At 33.6% G+C, this 24,423-nt stretch overlaps 5 protein-coding genes and 1 non-coding gene across 6 annotated transcripts; 2 read left to right on the plus strand and 4 right to left on the minus strand.

Annotated features, from left to right (window-relative positions):
• Positions 1-192: 192 nt before the first annotated feature.
• Positions 193-266, plus strand: TRNAV-AAC (transfer RNA valine (anticodon AAC)). The gene has a single exon. It is a non-coding gene; the product is annotated as a tRNA-Val (tRNA).
• Positions 267-3,361: 3,095 nt separating this feature from the next.
• Positions 3,362-5,329, minus strand: LOC111017043 (THO complex subunit 4A). The gene is made up of 5 exons (XM_022292685.2): positions 5,033-5,329; positions 4,796-4,942; positions 4,643-4,711; positions 4,377-4,561; positions 3,362-3,800 (listed from the first exon to the last, which is right to left on the minus strand). The coding sequence occupies exons 1-5, from the start codon at positions 5,192-5,194 to the stop codon at positions 3,632-3,634; spliced, it is 732 nt and encodes a 243-aa protein (XP_022148377.1). The 5' UTR covers positions 5,195-5,329; the 3' UTR covers positions 3,362-3,631.
• A 1,073-nt stretch (positions 5,330-6,402) lies between these two features.
• LOC111017044 (uncharacterized) lies at positions 6,403-8,223 on the minus strand. Its single transcript, XM_022292686.2, has one exon. It carries the CDS (start codon positions 7,100-7,102, stop codon positions 6,707-6,709), a length of 396 nt encoding a protein of 131 aa, XP_022148378.1. The 5' UTR covers positions 7,103-8,223; the 3' UTR covers positions 6,403-6,706.
• A 150-nt stretch (positions 8,224-8,373) lies between these two features.
• On the minus strand, positions 8,374-9,153 carry LOC111017046 (histone H2B). Its single transcript, XM_022292689.2, has one exon. The coding sequence runs from the start codon at positions 9,043-9,045 to the stop codon at positions 8,587-8,589; it is 459 nt and encodes a 152-aa protein (XP_022148381.2). The 5' UTR covers positions 9,046-9,153; the 3' UTR covers positions 8,374-8,586.
• Positions 9,154-10,890: 1,737 nt separating this feature from the next.
• Positions 10,891-11,660, minus strand: LOC148212729 (histone H2B). The gene has a single exon (XM_088120747.1). It carries the CDS (start codon positions 11,562-11,564, stop codon positions 11,106-11,108), a length of 459 nt encoding a protein of 152 aa, XP_087976873.1. The 5' UTR covers positions 11,565-11,660; the 3' UTR covers positions 10,891-11,105.
• A 6,010-nt stretch (positions 11,661-17,670) lies between these two features.
• LOC111016995 (histone H2A) lies at positions 17,671-18,506 on the plus strand. The gene is made up of 2 exons (XM_022292620.2): positions 17,671-17,951; positions 18,044-18,506. The coding sequence occupies exons 1-2, from the start codon at positions 17,745-17,747 to the stop codon at positions 18,263-18,265; spliced, it is 429 nt and encodes a 142-aa protein (XP_022148312.1). The 5' UTR covers positions 17,671-17,744; the 3' UTR covers positions 18,266-18,506.
• The last annotated feature ends 5,917 nt before the right edge of the window (positions 18,507-24,423 follow it).

The raw sequence follows: 24,423 nt of genomic DNA on the forward strand, positions 1-24,423 counted from the left end.
ATGAAGATTACCTTATAAACACTCAAAACTTATACGCCGTGAAATGGGAAAATTCCTGTCTAATGTTTTTAAGAGAATCGCGAGTAAGTTGTTCCTTCTGTCTAAGATTTTGGACCAATGGGCCTAGCCCAAGCCCACTTCGAGGCTCAATTTATGAAAATTTATATAAGCTTAGAGACCGTTGCCAACGAAGGTGTCGTGGTGTAGTTGGTTATCACGTCAGTCTAACACACCGAAGGTCTCCGGTTCGAATCCAGGCGACGCCATGGTTAATTTTATTTCTTTTTACTTCTTTTAATTACAATATATTATGTGTGTAAAATAAATTATTATTTATTTAATTTTCCAAGGTGGTTTTGCCAAACTGAAGAAGACTGAAAGGAAACTGATAATCAAATGGAAAATTAAATTAATTATTAGTTTAATTCGCTGGAGTTGAAGCATCCTCAAGAGCTAATATTTATATGTCGGCTTCCTTTATTTCAGATGCGAGTAGTTTGAGTGTGTAAATTTGATCATTAGATATCAAATATATGAATTAAATTTATCTAATCCATTAGTTTAAGCTTTTGAGTTGAGTGGTAGTTTATTCATCCGTAACATGGTATCAGAGTAGGAAGTTTCTGTGTTTGAACCCCTGCATTGTTGTTTCTTCCCCATTTAATACTTATTCCAACATGTATTGGATGTCTTTGATCAATGCTATCATTTAAAAGAGACAAGCTGCGTCATCACATCTAATCTTAAACATATTATTTTACCTTTCCACATCAACAGTGACATTAACAGAAATTTGACACTGAAACATTTTATTTCATAACCATTTTTTAAAGTTAGAAGACCAAACTATCAATTTTCTAGACTTAGAAATTAATTAAAAACTTATCTTCAAATTCAATAACCTAAAGTGTATTTTATCCTTTAATTTATTAATCAAATCAAACCATGGATAGAGTAGATTAATCTAATTTATTGAAAATTGAAGATTTAATCTACTCTAAGGCTGAAAATTGAAGAGACTAATTTATAGAAAATTTCATCCTTTCAAAAAGGAAATCTTAAATTCAATAGTTTACAAATCATTGCATGCGGAAAAGAACATAGTCAAATTCCAACTCAAATAATAAGTTAATAAAATTGAAATCTATACTATAACGCTTAATAAAAACACATCAAATTTATACCATCCGGAAAAATCTCTATTAAAAACATAAGCAACTTTAAATTGACCAGAATACCAAAATTATGGCAGCGCCTTCGACTTAGATAAACAAATACCAAACACATGGAACAAGCTCAAGATAGAGGCAATTCTTGTCATTTAATCGAAGAGGAAAAAAAAAAGGACAAAATAAAACACAATTACAGCAAGCCACTTACGGTATGGGCCAGCTCAGCTTGACACACTCAAGGTCTCCGGTTCAAGTCCGGGCTACGCCAATTGTTAATTTGTTATTATCTTCTTTTAATTACATGGATATTATATGTGTAAAATAAATTATTATTTATTTAATTTTCCATGGTGGTTCGGCCAAACTAAAGAAGGTTAAAATTAAACTAATTATTAGTTTAATTAGCTGCCAACTGTCAGTGAAGGTGGCCAGAGAATACTAGCGTCTACAGAACTTGAGAGAAATTGTAGTAACAAAGTTTAGTATCAGTGGAATCACTATATGTATAAGGTAGGTGCTCTTACTCCAACAGAGGGCCAAGGGACTTGGTTGCAGTCTTTTGATGGTTGCCCACGTTAGAAGGCATGAGTACAGATAGAGAATTTGGGGGAAATTGGACAAAATTTGGTGCGTAAATTGGAGGAGAGAATTGAGGAAGAAGAATAAATTGATTTGTAGAGAGAAAATGGGTGGGTGCAGAAGACAAACCGCGAAGCAAAATAAAACAACTTTGAGTGATGTCGAGGAAGGATGACAATATTCAAAAATAACGTAAAACTTACTGTTACGCACACTAGAAAGAAACACAAGGTAAAAATAGCAGCTCTTCTTAGTTCCATGGCTTTTTATTAACCTTATATTAAAGTGTTATTCGTAACATAAATGCGTTCACAACATGAATACAAAATTTCAGAGTGAAAATTTTGATTAATTTAATTAAACCAAGGGTATAGGTGACATTCTGACATTTAATTTACTCTAAAGCTTAAATTGACGAGAAAAAACTCATCCTTTCAAATAGGAAAGCTTACATTCAGTAATACACAAACCATAGCATACGGGAAAGATATGGCAGGCATGTGCATAAAGTATACTTCCAAATATTGCAAGTTCAATTTTTTTTTCAAAAAGAACATAGTCAAATTCCAACTCATATAACGCAATAACAAGAGTTAAAATTCATACTGTAACATCTAGTAAAAACCTAAGAACATATAACAAATACCAAAATTGGGACAGCGCGATCAACCTAGATACATTAATACCAAACGCATAGAACAAGCTAAAGATAAGGGCAATTCGCAATTCTTGCTGCTTAATCGAAGAGCAAAAAAGAAAAAGGAAAAGATAAAATCAAACACACAGACAGCCACTTACGGCATCGCTGAATGTGTTCTAGAATCCAATAACATTACACCACTATACATACCTTCATCATCTATAACTAACACATGGGAACACAATCCACAGGCAGGTTTAAAACATATTCAAACACATGCAGAAAATGCGTATTTAAATAAATTCCTGCGAGGCCAAGTTTTTCCCGCTCGTTGATCAGCCAAGACCGCATGATGCAATCCATCATGTGCTAGCAGAACTCGAGCAGATATCGAAAAACTTGACCAGTCCAGTCCTCACCAGTGATGGTATGGTACCTCATAAATATGCCCGCCGCCCCCATGTTTGCGGCAAATTGCTCTGCGGATTTTTCCACAAGAACAGCAGTAGAATACCACCACGTTGCACATGTTTGATCAACAATTACTTTTAAAACAAGAATATCACCTGTAACCAGGCATTTTTACCATAAAACGCAGGCAGAGATGAGGATTCCGTAAGACCAAAAGGCAACAAATTCAGCTTGGTAGTTTCTTAAAATAATTCGACCAAGTCGGATCCCATAGCTATCAAGACTATTTGTCTTTTAGCACGTTAGCCAACCCTTGAAATGTTCAACACTTCATGGTTAAATATTCGTTTTTAATCGAGTCGAAGTTCCCTGAGAAAACATTAAAAGAGAAATAACGAATTTGTTAGAAATTATTAGAAAAGAATTCAGAAATCGACTGTACAGAAATGAAGATGCCTTACCTCAATTGGGAACAGCAACTCATTTGTTGTATAATTTGCAGCGGTGGGTGGCATTTTATTCCAACCAATGTCATCCTTGCAGATGTGATCGGGAGGCAAAAGGGTAATAGATCCACTTCGATTCCCAACTCATTAAATGAAACAGAAAGGACTTAGTGAATGAAAGCAGAGTACACACTGACTTCTGTTCGTCAATTACATTACCATGCTGAAGTCATATGAAAGCTAAACAACAAAAGCCCAAAAAGTTGTAAAGAAATTCAAACCAATTCTAAGGAACACTATAGCCCATTTCTGCGAAGGTAAGACAATGGTAGCGATACAGCAAACAGATGGGGGGTGGCTGCATCAAAGCATATAAGCATCCACTAATTTATTTGCATAGATTCGGCATGATACTTCTCTAAGTCCGCATCAAGATCTTCGGCAGAAACTTTTTCACTGGGACCTCTTCCTCTCCCACGCCCTCTTCCAAAACCACGACCTCCTCCGCCTCCGCCACGTTGACGTGATGGCAGACCACCCCTACCTTGCTGCCTGTTCCACGTCAAAAACAATGTTCATACGATATACAATGCCATAGCCAATGGTACTGCTAATTATAAAATGAATGCCACCAGAATCAAGCAAACACAGCTGAAAATAAAAAAGAACCAGAATAAAGTTTATAAATATATACAAGTGCATAATGAGCCTAGAGGCAGATTTCAAGACTAGAAATACAATAGCATATTACAACCTAAAATGTACTAGATACATTAAGTAGCAGCCATGGGCAGGCTGCAGTGGAGATTCTTAAAAACAGAACAAAAGCTCGTGAATACAAGGAAAATATTAATAGTTATAGGAACAAAGGCTTTATAGAAACTAAAAACAGCAAATATTAATAGTTATAAAAGCAGAACAAAAGCTCGTGAATACAAGGAAAATATTAATAGTTATATCAACAAAGGCTTTATAGAAACTAAAAACAGCAAATATCACATGACATACGAACACAACTTGCGATTCATAATAAGTTTTGGAACATTGTGTTAGTGCTTGCAGCCAATTATATTCATCAAGCAGATCACTCATGCCCTATTTTCTGCCACTTAGAATAAGATCCAGTACCTTCTAGGAAACCCGTTTAAATTTTCGAAGGGGGCTACAGCGGCAGTAGGAACAGCAGCAGGGGTCGCAATATTAGTTCCAACAATCTCTATCTTCATTGGTTTTCCATCAAGCTGCACGTTGTTGTACTTCTTGACAGCCGCAACAGCATCTACTCGTCGTGAGAAAACTACTTCTGCCGTTCCCTATGGAAAAGAGGACTTCTAAACTTCGACCAATATAATGAATTCACAAGAACCAGTATTATGCCAGGCTTCGTAGGATACCTTGGATCTTCCACTCTTATCATAATGGATTGAGTAGTGTTTCATATCACCAACTTCTGAAAAAAGTTCCTGTAAGCACCACCACTTTCAGTAGGCAAAAAGAAACTATCTATCTCTCCTCTCTTTTTATTCATTCACAAGAGTAATAAATACCTTGATATCTTCATTGGAAACGCCGTAATCCAAATTAGATATGTAAAGCTTAGTCCCAGTCTGAATGGCAGAGGCTCGCCCCGCTTGCACAGCGAATCCAGAAGTCTGATCGATAAACATATCATGCTGCCAAGCCGTTTCCGGTGCCTATCGCAAGATTCACAAATCAAAACAAAAATTAAAAAAAATTCGAAAGGGAAAAGAGGAGATACAGCGACCTAGAACTCGAAGCCATACCTTGGGTGCGGCATAAGGCGTGCGATTAGCGGCACGATTGGGAAATCGGCGGACGGGACCGGGTCCGGAAGGTCGGCCGCGACCACCTCTGGAATTTCCGGATCTGGATTTTTTGTTGTTCTTTATGATATCGTCGAGGCTCATATCCAGAGGAGCAGCCATGTTCGAAGAGAAATCGAGAAGAAACAGTGAAGCAGTCGAAAGAGAAGACTGAGAAAATAGGAAATTAGGGTTTCGCTGTTCCGTCGGAAGAGAAGGGTTTGGGAGAGAATAAGGCGATACCTGAAGATTTTTTATTTGTTGATATTGATATGAAGACTTAATATAATCGGGTCGGATCGGGTCGGGTCATGGTTTGTACGCGTTTTTGCCCGCTACGACGCCGTAATGCTCACGTCTCTTATACAACTTTTCAATTTTTGATCAAATGAAATTTTTATTAAATGTGCAAATTTTAAAAACCCTAAAACAGATATTGCGCATAAGTTTTTTCTTAAAAGGAAAAAAAATCATTTTAACATTTGTCGTGAATTAACTATGACTTGTAAATATTCTTTCTTTACTTGAATTGGTGGGGAGTAGAGTTTTGAATCTCCGACTTCAATATCTAACCACTCAACTACTCATATTACTTAATTAATTTCTTTTAAACAAGTTTCATTATTAGTTACACCTATTATTGGACAAATTAATATATTAAGAAGCTATAAGTTCAAATATATATAATATAAATTTACGGGTTCTCATTGACTTTTTCTTCTTTTTGGTTTTTAGAGTCTTGTTGACATTTAGTCTATCATTATTTACTTGGAATTTTATAATCTTTTAAGTATTTAGTTAGGAATTAGATAAAGATACTTAAATTAAGGTTAAAAAATACATTTGGTCATTTTATTAAAGTAACAATTTTGTCCTTAAATTTTAATTTATAACGATTTAGTCCCTATACTTTCACTAAGGTAACAATTTAGTCCTTGAACTTTAATTTATACGATTTAGTCTCTGTAGTTTAAAATTTATAACAATTTAGTCCATATGGTAAAAAAATTACTAAAATGAAGTGTCAAGTTTTATCATATAACAATTTAATCTTTCTAGTTATAACCATATTTGGTCCCTCTAATTTATCTATCTATATATATAAAAAACTTAACCAAAAAAACTACAATAAAAACTAAATCATTACCCATTTAAATTATAAGAATTAAATTAATTATATATTAAATTCAAAAACTAAATTGTTACCAATCTAAAAAGTACAGGTGTTACAAATCAAAATTTAGGAACTAAATTATTACTTTAACCAAAGTACGAAATCAAAAGTATTTTTTAACCTAAATTAAAGATGTGACAACGAAATAAAGCCTATCTAGAAAATGTAGATATTTTTATAATATCTGAAACTTTTTGATTTAAAAGGAAAAATAAAATTGTGCAATACGCGATGCAAGCCCAAAGAGGCGGAGGACCATTACGTTTCAATTGGGCTGACCAGCTAACAGTGGGTCCCATTTCAATGGGCCAATGCAGATTCTCTCAAGGCCCATGAAAATTTTCTGATCTTCTGTGAGAAGATCATCTCCCCAACTCTCGTCAGGAAAAACGAACCCAATGATGAAACATCGTCAACTTAAATTACAAATGAAACAACAAGTTCTGAATGATTTACACAAGTTAACTTCGATCGAATCGAGAGTTCTCGGCGTTCTCCAACAATCCAAAGGATCGAACGAAGCAAACCGAAACGCCGACGCCGAGAGCAGCGAATACGGTAGGGACGAAGAAATCCAAACTGGAGCGGGTCACCATTTTCGCCGGCAAGCACAGAACATCTCCAGGGAGGTCCAGCGGGATCCTGATGTAGCCGTCTCGGCGGCAGGATTTGGAGAACGACGACGAAAGCGACGTCGCATTGGTGAATATGAACTCCGGAGCGAACGAGGCCACGGCTGCAGTTAGCGTCAGGAGCGCCGTCCACTTGGCGGCGGTGAGACAATGCGGCGGATAGAGAGAGAATCGGAGGAAGGAGATGGCCATGAGAGAAGGAACGATGCGGATGAACGTGGCCATGGGAATTTATTAAACGGAGAAAGAGGGAAAATGGGTGCACGTCTAACTAACTGCCACTCGGCGATCTCAATCTATGATTCATTATCAGGTTGCCACGTCTTTCTCTTTCAGCGAAGCTTCCAAGTTTCTGCAATGGAGATATGATGAACAATTTTGAGGTCTCCCATGGCTTCTCCATCCACACACAGACTCCATTAGATTTTTCAGCTGCAGCAATAATGGGGGACGAATTTCCTTGATTCTCTGTTTCTGAACTAGTATTTTATATAAAATGTTTTATTTTGAATGTAAGGGAAGAAATGAAGCATGTTTGTATACATAAACAATAATAAGAAACAGAAAATCTGGAACAAGGAGCTAAAGGAAATATGGGTATATATATTCAGAAATAGATTCGCAAAGAGAAAATACATCTTAGTAAGAGATCATTGTGAAAGAATATTAAGAGAAAATAACTTTCTGGTTGCATTCGAATGAAACAAACGTAGGATTGATTGCTTCTCAAAACTTCTAATAACCCAAGAACGTGTAAATACATTTCCACAGTACTGACTTAAAGAAATGCTAATCAAAAACTAAATATTGAGATCAAGTTCTTTAAAAGTACCTTATCTTAGTATGAAGTCATGGAATCTCTTGATGGTATGAATAAACAGATAGAAAGTCACATAGTATTCAAACATTGAATTGATTAGATAATATCATTCTTATAGAGTTGAATAAATAGTTAAACATGGTAGAGGGTTAATTCAATAGCAATGGTTTTTTACTCTTTCAAAGAATCAAATAACAAGGAAGAAAAGAATCTCTTATCCAAAAAAAAAAAAAACCAAGGAAGAAAATCATCTCACCGAAAAAGTCTTTAACAGAGTGGATTTTCTTCAATTGTAGCTGCAGCAGGTAAAAGGCAGGAGCATCAATGGTAGGCTACGACATGGAATTCAAGGCTGTAGCCCAGTTCATGTGAGATCCTCAAGAAATGAGGAACAAAAGTAAACTGCTTACAAAATCAAGTCAAATTTTAGACCATGCTTAGAAATGGCTAACAATTACAAATCAATATCCAAATCAAGGTCATGGATCCAATATTCATACATAGATGAGAAATAAATTCAATAAAATTTATTCTTCCGCACAATAGAATCGGCATTTCTGCGAGGAAGAACACAACAGACATACACAATGAGCACCACTGAAATCAATCCAAATAAGAACGTAACTACTATATGCTGTAAGCCTGTAACAGATAAACAATTCGACAGAAACATAAGTGAACGAAATTTCATCCATTAGTGGCACATAAAAGAAGCATTTACAAATCATAAGCATCTATATATGGAGAGAAATTGACAAATCCAAAGTAAAACAAATACAACAACATCGTAATAAGTAACAAACAGAGCTTCTCCTAACCCTAATTTCATTTCAGCTTGTTTCCCCTAAAATAACCTATCAGAAAACCCTAACTTCACCAAAGAGGGGATTTAAGAACTTGTGAACTTAGTAACCGCCTTCGTGCCCTCGGATACAGCGTGCTTGGCCAACTCACCGGGAAGAACAAGCCTGACGGCGGTCTGGATCTCCCTGGAAGTTATTGTGGGCTTCTTGTTGTAGCGAGCCAACTTAGATGACTCCTGAGCCAGCTTCTCGAAGATGTCGTTGATGAAGCTGTTCATGATTCCCATGGCCTTGCTGGAAATTCCGATGTCCGGATGGACTTGCTTCAGCACCTTGAAGATGTAGATCTTGTACGTCTCTACACTCTTCTTCGTCCTCTTCTTCTTCTTGTCTCCGGCAGAGGCGCCGCCTTCCTTCGGCAGCTTCTTCCCAGCCTTCGGCTTCTTCTCCGCCGGGGCCTTTTCGGCAACGGTCTTCTTCTCCTCCGCCGCCTTGTCGGAGGCCGGCTTCTTCTCGGCGGGTTTCTTCTCTGCCTTCGGTGCCATAGGAAATTGCTTTGCAAGCTAGCGGAAGGAGAGTCGGTTGGAAATTCGACGATCGGAATCGATAAGAATCGCTGCAGCTTGAAGACAAACGTTGATGGCTCTCTCATCTGGGTTAATATCTTTATATTTGGTGTAGGTGAGTTCTGATTGGCTGCTACTTGGAGCCGCAGATTGCTGATATGGCTGGCTAATCTGCGTTGGTTCAAATTTGAGTTTGGTAGATAATCAACGGCGGAGAGCTGTCTCCATGTTAAGTCTGGATTCCACGTGGGATCCTTCCATTGGTTGCTCTGAATGTTGCCGGATGGATGACCTGTCACTAAAATTACCGGCTTTCGTGTAAATGTCTCTCGATATCATTTTTATTGCAGATTAGGATCAAATTAAGCTTCCTTTTGTATTTAATTTTCCATATTTGAAAGATAGGATTGTTTGGTCACAACTTAACAAATTTCATGTTAAATTACAACTTTGTTCACTAAATTTAATAGTGGGCTCGTCTGATGTATTTTTTGTTGCTTCTTCTTCCTTTTATATATTTTCGTCCGCATGGCTTGGAAGGTTCTAAATTTACGATTTCGATTTTGTATTTCATCAGATTTACGGCCATCACTTGGTTTTCTCCATCTATCCTCTCTTGCACCCCACTGCTCTCTAATCTTCCACCTCCGTCCTTCTTCCAACCATTGTTTTTAATTTTTTTTCAAATCCTTGTTTTCAATTTACTTTATTTTGATTCAATTTTAGCTCAAATATTAATTGGACATTACCATATTTTGATTCATTCTTCCAATGTTATTTACAGAGTTCTTACCAAAATAATATAAAATAGTATTTATAATAGTAATGATAACTCATCGTGATTGCTAACCTTTTTTTTTATAAAAGAAACACGAATGAAACTTCAGGAAGTTCCCAATGAAGAAGGTTTAACAACCACGATGGCATCTCTCCCTCCTCCCACGCTTCCACTAGACAAAATCTTCTCCATCTCTGACTCTTTTCGCAAGCTCATGAGCCACCAATTCAAATATCTCGATCATCGACACAACATTTACATTCAAAACCAACTGAACGCCTTCTTCAATAACTCATTCTCTCTAAGGTCAGATTCTTTGCCATTAAAAAGATTTATGACTTAAAGGCAATCAGATTCCACATAAATCGATAAATTTCCTTCTTCTTCCATTGTTATCATTCTTAATCCTTCGCAAATAGCCATGGCTTCAAGAATTTTGATCTCTTGTTGCAGAACTATCGGACGACTTCCTGCCAACCTTCATACACTTTTGAAAAAGTACATGCAATCACATTCAAGTGGTTAATACACTTACTACAACTTTTAAATACTCATAAAAAAAACATATTAAAAAATTGAACTTGTAATTCAACCAAAATCTCAAATTTAAACATAATTTCGAAGTTATAAAATTATTCATTTCAATTGTAGATATTAGAGCAAAATGTGATTGGATTTTGAGATATGCAGAGAATTTTCCAACAAGTAGGGCAGATTTTGGGGGTGAAGGAAGAAGAGGAAGTTTGGGAGGTGTACCTCGTTTGACGCATTGGCAGCCTCCTTCGTTGAAAACTTGCCTCCTTTTTTTCACGAAACATTGACAAACGAACAAAAATTTTCACCTCTTTTCAAGCAAAATGTTCCGGATAAAATGGTGTAATCACTGTCACAAATTACAGAACAAAATTTTTGATGATCGCACAGAAACCAACTCGTAACTCAGTCAGCAAGATCCAGTTTAGGGGTTCGGAGATTAGAGGTAAAAAATGGTGTTTCAGAAATGCGATTCAAAGCAAAATCTAGAGGAGCAAACATGGAGGTCGACGGAGAGGGATAAAAATTACTTTCATTACCGACATCGATATAGGATCGGAATTTACAAATCATACCAATCTATGAGGATAAATCCACAAAATCAAATCAAAACCTAATCACTAATACATCAAGAGACAAACACAATCCATAGCCCTAATTTTTCAGTTTTCAATTCATTCGCCAAAAACGGAGAAATCGGAAAGCCTCGCTTGACCTAGCAGAGGGCTTAGGAACTCGTGAACTTCGTCACTGCCTTTGTACCTTCTGAAACGGCGTGCTTGGCCAATTCGCCAGGAAGAACAAGCCTAACGGCGGTCTGGATCTCCCTGGAAGTTATGGTGGGCTTCTTGTTGTATCGAGCCAACTTGGATGACTCCTGAGCCAGCTTCTCGAAGATGTCGTTGATGAAGCTGTTCATGATTCCCATGGCCTTGCTGGAAATTCCGATGTCCGGATGGACTTGCTTCAGCACCTTGAAGATGTAGATCTTGTACGTCTCTACGCTCTTCTTCGTCCTCTTCTTCTTCTTGTCTCCGGCAGAGGCGCCGCCTTCCTTCGGCAGCTTCTTCCCGGCCTTTGGCTTCTTCTCCGCCGGGGCTTTCTCGGCTACGGTCTTCTTCTCCTCTGCCGCCTTGTCGGAGGCCGGCTTCTTCTCGGCGGGCTTCTTCTCTGCTTTTGGTGCCATCAGAAATTGCTTTGCAAGTTAACGAAAGGAGAATCGGCTGGAAATTCGACGATAGGAATCAAGAACAATAGCTGCACTTGAAGAAATTTGTTGTAGGTTCTCATCTGGAATAATATCTTTATACCTGGTGTGGGAGAGTTCTAATTGGCTACTAGATGGAGCCGCAGATTGCTGATGTGGCTGCATAATGTGCGTTGGATCGAATTTGAGTTATGTAGTTAATCAACGGCGGAGAGAGGTAGCGGGAAGAGCTGTCTTCATGTTAAGTCTTGATTCCACGTGGGAACCTCGCATTGGTTGTTCGGAACGTTGCGGATGCATGACCTGTCATCAAAATTACCGGCTTTTATGTAAATATCTCTTTCGAGTTTCTCTATCATTTTTATTGGATTAATTTTCTTTTTCCAAGGGTATTGGGGATTAAGAACATAAAACAAGAATAAATATGAATTTGCAATAAATAAGTAATATAATATTATTTTAACAACCGTCAAAACAAACATATTTCAACATTAATTGACATATACTATGAGTTCCAAAAATATATGTAGGTATATTTTACAAAATAAAATTTAAAAATATACCATCATTATAAACAAAATTCTAAAATGTGAATTTGAGCGGCTATACTTTAATAGTTGAGTCTAAGTTTAGTCGGGAAGGTTGGTTATTAATTTATACTCAGATTATTGATCTTACTAATTTAAAATATAAAATCTTCTATACATATTCCCGAGTATTAATGGAAAATAATAATTTCATTTCTATTTCGTTATGCTATACCAGAATAATGTATGATCTATGTATTCAAACATCTTTTTGCATAAAGTGCAACACTACGTAAGATGTGTCACACAAACTTAAATTCTAAAACTTATTTATTTATCAAAGATTGCATGTCGTCCCCATTTTTTCCATAACTATCGTTGGAAGTGTTACTCCTAATACTTTGGCACACTGCCTTCATATTCTTGATAAATACAATCCTACGAAACATTTGAATAGTTCTCGCATGCTTATGGTTCCTAACACATTAAATATTTTGTACATTTTAGTCTTTGGAATGCAAATTACAATATTATTTATAATTGCTCTCCAACGCATATAGATCATGTTGTTTATATATTCAAACTATCACTTCAATATGTTAAAAATATTTTCAGCTACGTACGTTGATATATGTAGCTCAAAATTGATTTTAACGACATCTCATAACAAAGGCATCGCTAAAAATCCTTTCTAGCAACACTATCCGTGCGATGTTGCTAAAAAGAGCATCACATAAGCTCCTTTTTCTTGTAGTGAATTTGCTCGCCATGTTCTTTAAGCCACAAACCATGTATCAGTTTATGTCATGTCGTCATCTAGTTTAACGAAAATAAAAAACGAAAAAGAGATTTCTCTAATAACTCATGTTCAAGTCATCTTGAACCATTTTACACAGCCAAATGAGAAGGAGACCCCAATTCTTAGAGTATTCCAACTCGGTTGCTCTTCTGGCTAGATTGTGGGTTATGGCATTCCTTGCTCGATACGTGCATTCAATCTTTAGCTTTCAAGTTTCATGGGGATCTCATCTATATTATATATTACCTTATGAGATTTCAATCAAATTTAATTATTGATTATTTAGCATAAGATAATTCGATTGGACATAAATTGGGTATGATAGCTTTGTATCCCCTTATTCCTAGAGGGTTTTTAAGTCTTTGGTGTATTGTCTTATCATCTACTACTGATGATGTAGTTTTGGCAATGACGACTTCGCCTTTTCAATTTTAAAATATTTCGTTCACTCCATGCCGCGTGAATTTAACTTCCATATATTACCCGGTGTGACATTCAAATTTACTTATGGTTGGATGTCGTTTATCTTTTGATTTAGATGCTTATCTTTTATTGTAAGTATCAAGTGAATTTGTCAATGTAACCACATTTGTATGCCTAGTAGTTGTCCGTGGAAAGCTACTCGGTTCATACGTTCCCAATTTTTCCAAATAACGATCGTCGTCATTTCAATCCTCTTTCGTCGTTCGATCCATCATCAATCACAGTGATCTTTGATTTTCCAATTTCTCTTGTCAACATAGCACGAATTTGTATAAATCATTGCTTGCAAGTTGCAATTTTACAACAGATAGATTTATTGTGTCTCATTTTGCCATGGCAAAAAACAAATTCACTTAGTATTAATGTCCTTGATGACAAAAATACATATAATTACCATTCAAAATTTAATTACATTATTCAAATTTGTCTAAGAGACTATAAACACATTCATCGAAGTTGATGGACTGAATTTGTATTTCAATTTTTATAATGACATACCAATTAATCATAAATACTAGTCCTTGTCTGAAATAAACCATATGTCAACTATCATTTAACTATATTGGTATTGATATTAATAATATTATAATTGAGAATAAAAATAAAAAATTTAAATATAAGTTTAATTCAACATTTCTACATTAGTTTTATTTTTTATATAGAGTTATTTTGCCGTTAATTTCAATTTGATCCCATATTTTAAAGAAATCACTATCGCCTTCATCACTCAGTTAAAGTTTATCAAACGTCCGTATCATTAATGAAAATCAACAAAAACTTAATATGAAAGATTTGTTGTCGCCAAAACGAGCATATATTAACAGTAATTGACATATATTTCTAATCAAGAATTTGTGAGTTCGATTTCTCACTCCACATATTACACAAAAATTAACCTTATGTGGTTAACCATTTGAAGCAATACTGGGTGGATTAGTTATTTTTGCCATTCTTTTGAACTTCTTTTAGTGTGTAATTGATAGATTGATACTTTCGTTTTCATGTTTTAGAATTTCATTGGTTATCGTGTCTATATTATTAAGGACCCGTTTCATAACCGTATCGTTTTTTGTTTTTAGTTTTTTGAAAGCAAGGTTTTTGGGTAATTAATTCAATTTTCTATTTAGAAAAAAATAATTTCAAGAATCGATTTATGTTTTTTCAAAAATCTGAATTTTTTTTATAGTCAACTTTTTTTTTTCATATTTATCTCTAACAAAATTCTTTCTAACTCTATTTTTTTTTATCTTAAATTTTTCTCTACAAAATTTTTATATTTTAGATATTTATTATTATTTATCTTTCAAAATTTTTATTGTATCTTTATTTTTTTCTCTAACAAATCACTCTCATTTCTCTCCATAGAAAGTTAATATTTTCCCGAACTTTTTCTCTCTACAATTTCATTTTCTAAAACTTTTCTTTTTCTTCTTAATCTATTTTTCATTTGAAAATTATATAGTTTTGTTTCATTATAATGTTTATTTATCTTTTTTACTTATTTTCTCAAAAAAAAAATATTTCAAATTTTGTTTTTATCTTTAAATTTGTTCTAACTATAATTTTTGTTTTTCTTTCTAATTTCTTTTTTCTTTAATTTTTATTTTTATTCTTAATCTATTTTTCCTCGGTAATTTTTTCCGTAAATATCCTCCTCCCAAAATAACGATTCTTTTACATGGTTCTAGATTCCCGAATCGAAGAACGAGGTGGAGGTGGTGGACTAAAAATTTTCACAAGCACCAGAATGGGAGCGCATCTTCGATCCTGCCCCACATTATCTCTACTCTATATAGATTTTTCTCTTTAATATATATTTTCAATTTTCTAACTTTTTAAAAACAAAAAATAAAAAATGATTATTAAATATATTTGGTTTTTTGTTTTCTAAAAATAAAAACCTGTTACCAAACCTATATGGTTTATGTTTTTTAAAAACAAAAACTAGTTATCAAATATGGTTTACGTTTTTTAAAAATAGAAAATTAAAAATAATAAAATAATTAAACTAAAAAAACAAAAAACAAAAATGATTATCAAAGGATTTCTTCTTTTTGGCTTTTCCGGACACACTTCCCAATCCCATTTATTTGTTTGCTACAAACAAGATGGTTTGTACATAAAACTAATATTTCTTTGAAATGACAAACTAACTTCTTACAAAGGTGTCGTCCTAAGATGACATTTTTGTTAACATTTTATATATTGAATATCTAAAAATGCTGTAACGACTATTTGATTTCATAATAAAAGTTATGTAAATCAATTTTATGGTGGCTAGAGTGAACATAGCTCAACGATAATTAATACATATTTCTAATAAATAAATTGTAACTTTGAACCTTCACCCTTACATATTATAAAAAAATAAAAAATCAATTAGTTTTGACATGGTTTAAGTCATAATTACAATAAAGTACAAGCAACTACAACAAAAAGGATTAAATTTCCACGTCTTCAAAACTCCACCCCTAATAAGTTAGGTTGTGCTTATATAGGGAGCTTTGAAGCAAAACGGTGGAAGGTTGTCTGATCTTGGAAATGCATGATAAGGACATCAGATATCCTTGTACCTCAAAGTGTCTAAACAATTGTATAATGTTATTCACTTTGAGCATAACGCTCACGACTTTGCTTGCCTTGTACTAATAGAGATAATTGTTATCGTTTGCGTACTATGGATCACTCTCCTCCCTAATCAATGTGGAATTTTGTTTGCACACCTCCCTCGAACAAAGATACCTCATCCTTCCTATTAATCTACCTAACTGTGATAGACTTCATATCAATCTATCCCGACTTGATAAGGTATGTCTTGCTCGTCACTCGAGCATATAGCATGTCTGATGTCTATGCTCACCACTTTGAACACTTTTTGTTCGATTTGGAGATCCATCTACGAATTTCGTAATGATTATTCAGCTTCGAACATATTTCTACTATGACTTGTCTTACATTTTAGCTTCACTTTGATTTCAACTATACTATTTATTTATTATTTATGTAAAAATTGAAGTTGTCTATTCTATATTTAAATATACATTTTTTAGTACAACAACAATACAAATTTTTTAGTACAAACAATATTAATTAGTTATGTAATTTCCTCCTAATATTAATATTACTGATGAATGATGATTTAAATCTCCATCAATTCCTTCTTGCTAATTTCCTTTCATTTCCTTAAGTCAATATTTCGACAATATTGATAAACTTATCACTCTATGTCATGGTTGAGTATAATTTAATGGTAATTGACATATACCTCAAACCAAAAGTTTGTGAGTTTGAATTTCTTCCCCAACATGTTCTACTAAAAAAAATCACCCTATGTCATGAAACTATTGTTTTGTAACAATGAAATTTTTCCCTTTGAATTGATTGTTGGTAGATAAATAATTCAAATTTATGTCATATTTTAATAGGAATACAATAACAATATATAATACAAGTATTAAAGTAAGCGTTGAATTTATGAGTCAATAGTGTATTATAAAAAGCAATGAAAATGTAAAATACAATGTTATGTGTCTTTCATTAAAGTATTTGTCTTCAAATCCAATTTCCCAATATTCCCTCAAAATTGAATGGAAAAATGACAAAATATAAATAAAAGTAATTGTTATTTATCTACCATATTGATGTTAAAGACGAAATGACATGTGAACTTGTTGCATTGTCACAACAAGTAAATCAATCGACATGGTTTAAACCAATGTAGAACTAATAGTCTAAACGATAAATAGGTAGATGGTGCATGGTGCAGGATAAGATGCAAATATAATTAGTTTCATACTGTGTTTTTAATATAAAATTAAATAAAACAAAAAGAAAAAATTATAAATGAAAGTATTGTTGGTTATTGCCTTTAATTATAGAGTAGAATTTAGTCTTTAAATTTATGTAATTAATGTTCTTAAAAAAGCCAAAATTCCCAAATATATTTATCAATTTAAATAATTTAGGTTCCAGTCAATAATTTGTATTACCGATAAGGTAAAACATGAATAATCTAAATTACGCAAACAAATAGAAATAATTCAAATGACTAAAAATTCACCAAAGTGAAAAACGTAGCGGGAAATTTGAAATTACAAGAAAGAAGAAAGACTTCCTCAATCTCCATACTCGCTTCTCATTGGTTCATCTGGGAGCGCCACGGATCTCAAAAGTAAATAACTCACAACCGTCGATTAAATTCCAATCCGACAGCCCACGTTCTTCCAAGACCTTGGCCGGTTCCCGCTGCGGTATAAAGCCGCAGCAACGCGGCCTGAAGATCCGACTCAACGATTCTCTGTCAATCTGTAGCTTCGTTTTCGCCGCCGTAAGAATTTAAATCAGCGCTCAATGGAGACCACCGGCAAGGCAAAGAAGGGCGCCGGAGGAAGAAGAGGAGGCGAGAAGAAGAAGGCAGTTTCTCGCTCCGTCAAGGCCGGCCTGCAGTTCCCCGTCGGCCGTATCGCTCGTTATCTCAAAAAAGGAAGGTACGCTCAGCGAGTCGGCACCGGCGCTCCGGTTTACTTGGCCGCAGTAATGGAGTATTTAGCCGCTGAGGTAAACAAAATAAATTAATAAAACAAAATCTCCTTCTCTTTCTCTAAGATCGCCATTGAATTGTTCTTTAATGGATGCGATTTGATTTCTAGGTTTTGGAGTTGGCCGGAAATGCGGCACGAGACAACAAGAAGAACAGAATCATACCGAGGCACGTACTATTGGCGATCAGGAACGACGAAGAGCTCGGAAAATTGCTCGCCGGCGTTACAATCGCCAGTGGCGGCGTTCTTCCGAACATCAACCCGGTTCTTCTGCCGAAGAAGACGGATAAAGCCATGAAAGAACCGAAATCTCCATCGAAGGCGGCTTAGACGGCCGAATTGCAGAATTTGTTGAATCTGTAATTTATGATCGTCTTTTGGAAATCGTAGCGGAAGAATTAGGGATTTGAATGCGAATACTGTATTCGTCATATCTTATTTACGAATTTACCGGCGAGGAATCAACCAGATGACTTGTTCTGTTCTCGCTTCTCTAGTTCTGCACAACCTTTAAAGTTCACAAAATTTAAAACACATGTTGGTATAAAATTAATGAATTTTTCGAGTTTTAGTCTCTTTTAGATTTCAAGATCATGAATTTCAATTGAAATGTGGGGTTGATACTTTATGATTTTGAATGATCAATTTTTTTTTTTTTATAAATTCAGATAAAAATAGCTCGATTTGGCAAGATTTTATCGATATTTAATTGTCATATTTTAATTTCTAATTAATAAATAAAGAATTTTAATTTAATTTATTTAAAAATCTTTTTTGTTCCAAAATAAGATAAAAAATTTAAAATTAATTATCAAATTTCTAATCACATAATTTAAAACCCTTTTGAAACTTTTGTTTTAAAGAGATAGTTATCGAGTGTATAACAATATAAGTAAATTTGAATATCTAAACGGATTAAATTGAAAGCTTGCTGTTTAAATGGATAAACTTGTTAAACTTAGCGGTATAATATGATTTTTTTCCCCATTTTGTTATATGAAAATGATACTTTGGAGGTAAAACATAGAAAATTAAAGAATATTTTGATGTAAAATATTATAGACTTAGTAAAATCTTAGAGACAACATTAGAAATTGATTTTATTGATGCATGTGCAACAAAATGTACCCAATGGAACTTGAAATGGTCAATTGAATATCTTGCCAATTAAACTTCTAACTTCATCTTTCTGTTCTTTACTCCTTGAAAATTACCTGTTGCAGAAAACAATATTTATTTTAGACTTAAGGTTTTTGATATAATTATTTTACCTTATTTGAACCTTACATTAATTTCAGCAAACTCTCAGTCTATTCCCCCATTCAAATGAAGCAAGTTTCCCCTGCAAATGATTTTTTTTTCCTTGGTTCAGCATCAAACCATCATAAATAAATATCTAAGATTAATAATTAATAAGCTAAAATACAGTATAAAACCTTGAGATTTAACCCGTTTCTAGTTTGGTACTTGAATTTTTTTATTAAGGGGTTGTTTTATTTAGTCTACCCAATTTAAGAAAAAAACCCAGTGATCAAGGTATATTTTAATCTCTAATGTAAGAGAGGAGAGAAAAAAAAGATGAGGAAAGTTTTTAATTTCTCAAAATTTCTAAAAAGTTGGTAGAAATTTTTCACACCACTTAAGTTTGTCAAAGCCAATTTCAACATTTACGTGGCTGATTAATTAAAAAATATTAAAATCTAAATCAATTGTTTTTTTTCCATAAGACTATGAGGAAAACATGCAAAATCAAGAACTAAAACAAATATATAGTTAACCTGAAAAAAAAATGAAGAGACAAACATCTTAATTCAAGAGGGTAGAAATCAAACAAGAAAATTAAAAAAGTTTTAGTAAAGGTAAATCTAAATTGAAGAACCAAAGTTATCAAAATTTGAGAAACCAAAATATTTACAAACCGAAGAGATTAGAATCACAAACTTACACGAAAATGAGAGTGCGAAATGGCAGGGATAGACTGTAAATATAATACTGAAACCAGAGATTAGAAACAGAAGTTAATTCAATTAAAAAAGAAAGAAAGAAAGAAATTAAAAAGAAATCAAGAAAGTAATAATTAAATGATAATTACTTGTGTATATCCCATGAAGGAGGCACATTTGACACAGTAGACCGGTACACCAATCAAAGGATCCTCACCATCATCGTCATTTCCTCGAGTTGGGGCCGGATCGAATAAATTCACACTAAAAATAATAAAAAGAAAAGTAAATATATATATATATGTTGATAATGTGAGTAATAAAATAATATAATATGTAGTGTTACGTGGAAGAGAAGAGTTGTCCCTCGGAGACGGGCCAACAAAGCTACAAAAAAGAAAGAAAGAAAGAAAAAAGAGAAATGAATTAATTGGACGCCGCCATTGTTAGGGTTTGTTTTGGTATGAAGAAAGAAAAGAGGGATTACGAAATCTTCGTGGCGGATGAAATTAGTGAGAAGGGCGATGTGAGTGCGGCAAACGCAGCAGATCAAAACCGGTTCATCGGGATCGTATTCAACAACAAAGAACCTTCCCATATTGTTAGAGAGATCAGAGAGAGAGGGAAATGTTCAACTTTGAAGTGAAGGGCGATGAATTTGTTTGCAATTGTGTGTCTTAAATATTCACTGTTTATGGTTTGTAGTATAGACGGGTGAAGGATTTAGTTCATTAATTATTATTCGATATATAGTCTATTTAGTTTCAAATTTTTTGGGTTAAATTACTAAGTTTTAAAACGGTAGAATTTAAAATTTTTAAGTTTGGAAACGGTCTGTGGGTTGAACTCATTAAAGATATGATATGACGTTGTTTCTTGCTCGTTATCGACTACTTAGACATTACTCATGTCTCTATTCTCCTTCGTCGCTGGTCTCTTCAAACTAGATATGAAACAAACAAAGATACATTCCTTCATTTTGTTTTGAATATGGTGTGAATAAAAGACTCTCTATCTGTGTCAAACAAGTCAAACGACAGCATGGGCAAAGGGAAGGGAACAATTAGGGATGGTGATTCGAACCTTTGATCGAGAATATGTCTTAACAGGTTGGCAAAAGTTTGAGCTAGTAATTATTCATTGTTAATCTTTCTAAATATTTAACATTTTCCACATTTTTTTACAACAAAAACAAATCGTTTTTTTGTGTGATACCTAAGTAGGGAGGAGAAGTACATTGATAAACTAACATCATATCTAAATGAGAAAGATCATAGGATCATGCAATCATTGTAAAAAAGACTCAAAAGATCATTTGATAGTAATTACCTACACTATCATAAAATCATTTAATAATATTCACTTTTCTGAGTAGCCGTCAAAAGATCAATTAATAGTAATTAACAATGGGTCAAAATTTTAACCTACCATATTTTAAAGAAATTATTGAATGTATTAACTAATGAACTATATGTTTATTTAAAAAAAAATTAATTGAACTATATTTACATTTATTGAATTTTTTAAATGTGATATACACTTTTCTTCAAAAGAAAAAGCTTATAACAAAACAATATAATAGCGGTTAAAATTTTCTTTTTAAAAACTTATTTTCAAAATATTAATTCTACCAAATTTATTCTATAATAATGCTTAGAAATTGTTAGTCAGTCTCTTAACCTAGTGATGCATGTTTAAAATTACATAAATTGATTTATTTTAAGATTTTGATTTTAAATAGGAGGTTAGATTTTTTTATTTTTGGTTAATTTAGTTCTAAGTTAAAGAATGGGGGAAATGGAAGATCTTTTTAAAAAGAATGCACAATACTTGGCTCAAATCCCTCAGAAACCTAATACACTCCACGTGGCATTAAGTAAAGTAAAAAAACACGTTAAAGACAGCTGTTAATTCATGATTGGTCAAGATTTTAATACTTTTCCATTAGCCGAAGAATAAGGGGAAATTGACTCAAATGACTTTCAAAAGTTTATGAAATGCTCAAATGACCCACCTTTTTAAATGTGCCCAAATGACCTACTTTAAGCATTAATGATGTGTCAGAGGAGATCAAATGACCAAAATATCCTTAATTATAATACATGACCGCTGGAAAAAACCTCGGTCGGGGTCATATTAATTCCCGCTCGGGAATCATTTAATTCACAACAACCATTGCCTTTAATTTTGCTGTTTTTGATTTCTTCAACCTTGCTCGAGGTCCATCCCACTTCATCGAAAATACTTCTTCATCTTCAACCTCCCACCACACCACTTCAAACATTTCAAATCAAACTCCCGCAGCCACAGACCTCAATTCCAACATAAACCAAAAATCGAAGAAAAACAGGGACCGAAACAAAGAAGAACACCAGAAAACAAAATCAACAGAAAAAAATCTAAATTGATGCAATATTATATATGTATTCGTTCATCTAAACATCGAAAAACTGAATCAATGCAAATAAATAACCATTCAACTCCTCAACACACATAAAATCGAAGCCAATCGTCAAGAGAAACAAAAATCAAGAAGAAATCGGAAGGGACTGCGAAGAAAAATCGAGAAGACGAATTTGGGTTGAAAACGACGAGGAAGGAGGAAAAATAAAGCAAATGGTTTGGTTTTCTGAACAAAAGGGTAAGTACTGTAATTTTGCTAGCTTTTAAAATTAATTAAATATTCAAGTGGGTTATTTGAGCACATTTTTTTAAAATTAATTAAATATTCAAGTGGGTTATTTGAGCACATTTAAAAAGGATGGATCATTTGAGCATCCGGCAAATTTGGAAGGTTATTTGAGTCAATTTCCCAAGAAGAGGAGGGTCTAATCTGTCATTTCCATCCGCTTAAGAAGAAAGAGCGAAACAAAAAATCCGGGAAAAAGGAGGTTTCCGGTAGGGAGAGCCGCTCAGAACTCATAAATTATCTTCCCAAATTAACCAAACCAATCACTTCACGCGCCTCCACACGCGCCTCGCCGGGGACTCGGTTGCGGTTGTTTACTTCTCCACTTCAGCGAAATTGTTTTTAGCTTTAATCTATAAAGTTTAATTTTTTCCCTAATTTATATAATCAACTGTATGTTAGATTTTTGTTTGCAAAAAAAAAAAAAAAGTTATCAATGAATTGTAAAACAAACATATATTTGGTATTGATAGAATTTAGGCAGAAATGATATAGAAGTAAAGATTTATTTTATACTTTAATCGATTCAATTTTAGCATTTTTTTGCCTAAATTTAAAATTATTGTTAATTAGATGAAATTGAAGCTTTGTATAAAATTATTATAACTTGTCAAATCTAGAGGGAAAATAATTTTGCCCCATTCATTATATAAAAATTATACTTGGGATGTAATGCTACTTAGAATTCTTTTTTTTCTTTTTCTAGTAATGTGATACTTTGAAAATTAAAAAAAGTAGAAATTGATTTTATTGGCATATGTGCAACAAAATGTACCCAATTGATAGTGTAAAAAAAAAAAAAAAGTATCCAATGGAATTTGAAATGACCAATTGCCATTTCTTGCCAATTAAACTTCTAGCTTCAGAACGTTGTGTTCTTCACTCCTTGAGAATTACCTGTTGCAAAAACAGTATTTATTTTAAACAAAATAATAATTTTTTCTTCTAACAAAATAAGACAATGGAATATATTTACCTAATATTTGAACCTTACATTAATTTCCCCAAACTCTATTGGTTCAGCATCACGCAAACCCCACATTCAGAGGAACCAACTTTCCCCTGCCAATGAATATTTTCTTGGTTCAGCATCAAACCATCATAAAATAAATATCTATAATTAATAAGTTAAAATACAGTTATAATGATAGGATTTTAGTTTTATTACTCTACTCAATTTTAGTGGATTTTAGTCCATAAGTCAAAATATTAAAATCTAAACCAAGATTTTATTTTTTTCCTAAAACAATAGGGACTATAAACAAACATCTAAAATTAGGGACTAAACATATATATTTAACCCAAAAAAAGAAAAAGTAAAAAAGGTTTAAATAAAGGTAAATGAGACTAGAATTAGAAACTTACGAGAAAATGAGAGTACGAAATGGCTTGGATAGATCGTAAAAAAAATACTGAACCAGAGATTAGAAATGGAAGAGTTAAAACATATAACACAACACGTTAATTAATAAAAAAAAAAAGAAAATCAAGAAAGTAATTAAAATTGGTAATTACTTGTGTATATCCCATGAATGAGGCACATTTGACACAGTAGACCCGTACGCCAGTAATAGGATTATTCTCACCATAACCTTCATTTCCTTGGTTGTGGTAATCCAATAAATTCACACTAAAAATTAAAAGAGAAATCGAATAAAAGTATATATAGATATTGATAATTAGAGTAAATAAATATATAGTCTTAATTACGTAGAAGAGAAGACGTGTCCATCAGAGACGGGCCAAGCATCCTACAGAAAAGAAATTAAAGATTAATGGGGCGCCATTGTTAGGGTTTTGAAGGTATGAAGAAAGAAGAGAGAGAGAGATTACGAAGTCTTGTGTGGGAATGAGAT

This window comes from Momordica charantia, assembly GCF_013281855.1.
Source record: "Momordica charantia cultivar OHB3-1 chromosome 2 unlocalized genomic scaffold, Mcharantia_2.0 BLBB01000002.1, whole genome shotgun sequence".
NCBI classification, from domain to species: Eukaryota; Viridiplantae; Streptophyta; class Magnoliopsida; order Cucurbitales; family Cucurbitaceae; genus Momordica; species Momordica charantia.

What these genes read in the sequence shown, in the direction of transcription:
- LOC111017046 (XM_022292689.2), bottom strand. Translation starts at nt 9,045, where the DNA reads ATGGCACCGAAGGCAGAGAAGAAACCCGCCGAGAAGAAGCCGGCCTCC.
- LOC148212729 (XM_088120747.1), bottom strand. Translation starts at nt 11,564, where the DNA reads ATGGCACCAAAAGCAGAGAAGAAGCCCGCCGAGAAGAAGCCGGCCTCC.
- LOC111017044 (XM_022292686.2), bottom strand. Translation starts at nt 7,102, where the DNA reads ATGGCCACGTTCATCCGCATCGTTCCTTCTCTCATGGCCATCTCCTTC.
- LOC111017043 (XM_022292685.2), bottom strand. Translation starts at nt 5,194, where the DNA reads ATGGCTGCTCCTCTGGATATGAGCCTCGACGATATCATAAAGAACAAC. An exon ending in ATAAGAGTGGAAGATCCAAG is followed by an intron (nt 4,562 to 4,642) that starts GTATCCTACGAA and finishes TCTTTTCCATAG; the next exon opens with GGAACGGCAGAAGTAGTTTT. An exon ending in TTAAACGGGTTTCCTAGAAG is followed by an intron (nt 3,801 to 4,376) that starts GTACTGGATCTT and finishes GACGTGGAACAG; the next exon opens with GCAGCAAGGTAGGGGTGGTC.
- LOC111016995 (XM_022292620.2), top strand. Translation starts at nt 17,745, where the DNA reads ATGGAGACCACCGGCAAGGCAAAGAAGGGCGCCGGAGGAAGAAGAGGA. An exon ending in TGGAGTATTTAGCCGCTGAG is followed by an intron (nt 17,952 to 18,043) that starts GTAAACAAAATA and finishes TTTGATTTCTAG; the next exon opens with GTTTTGGAGTTGGCCGGAAA.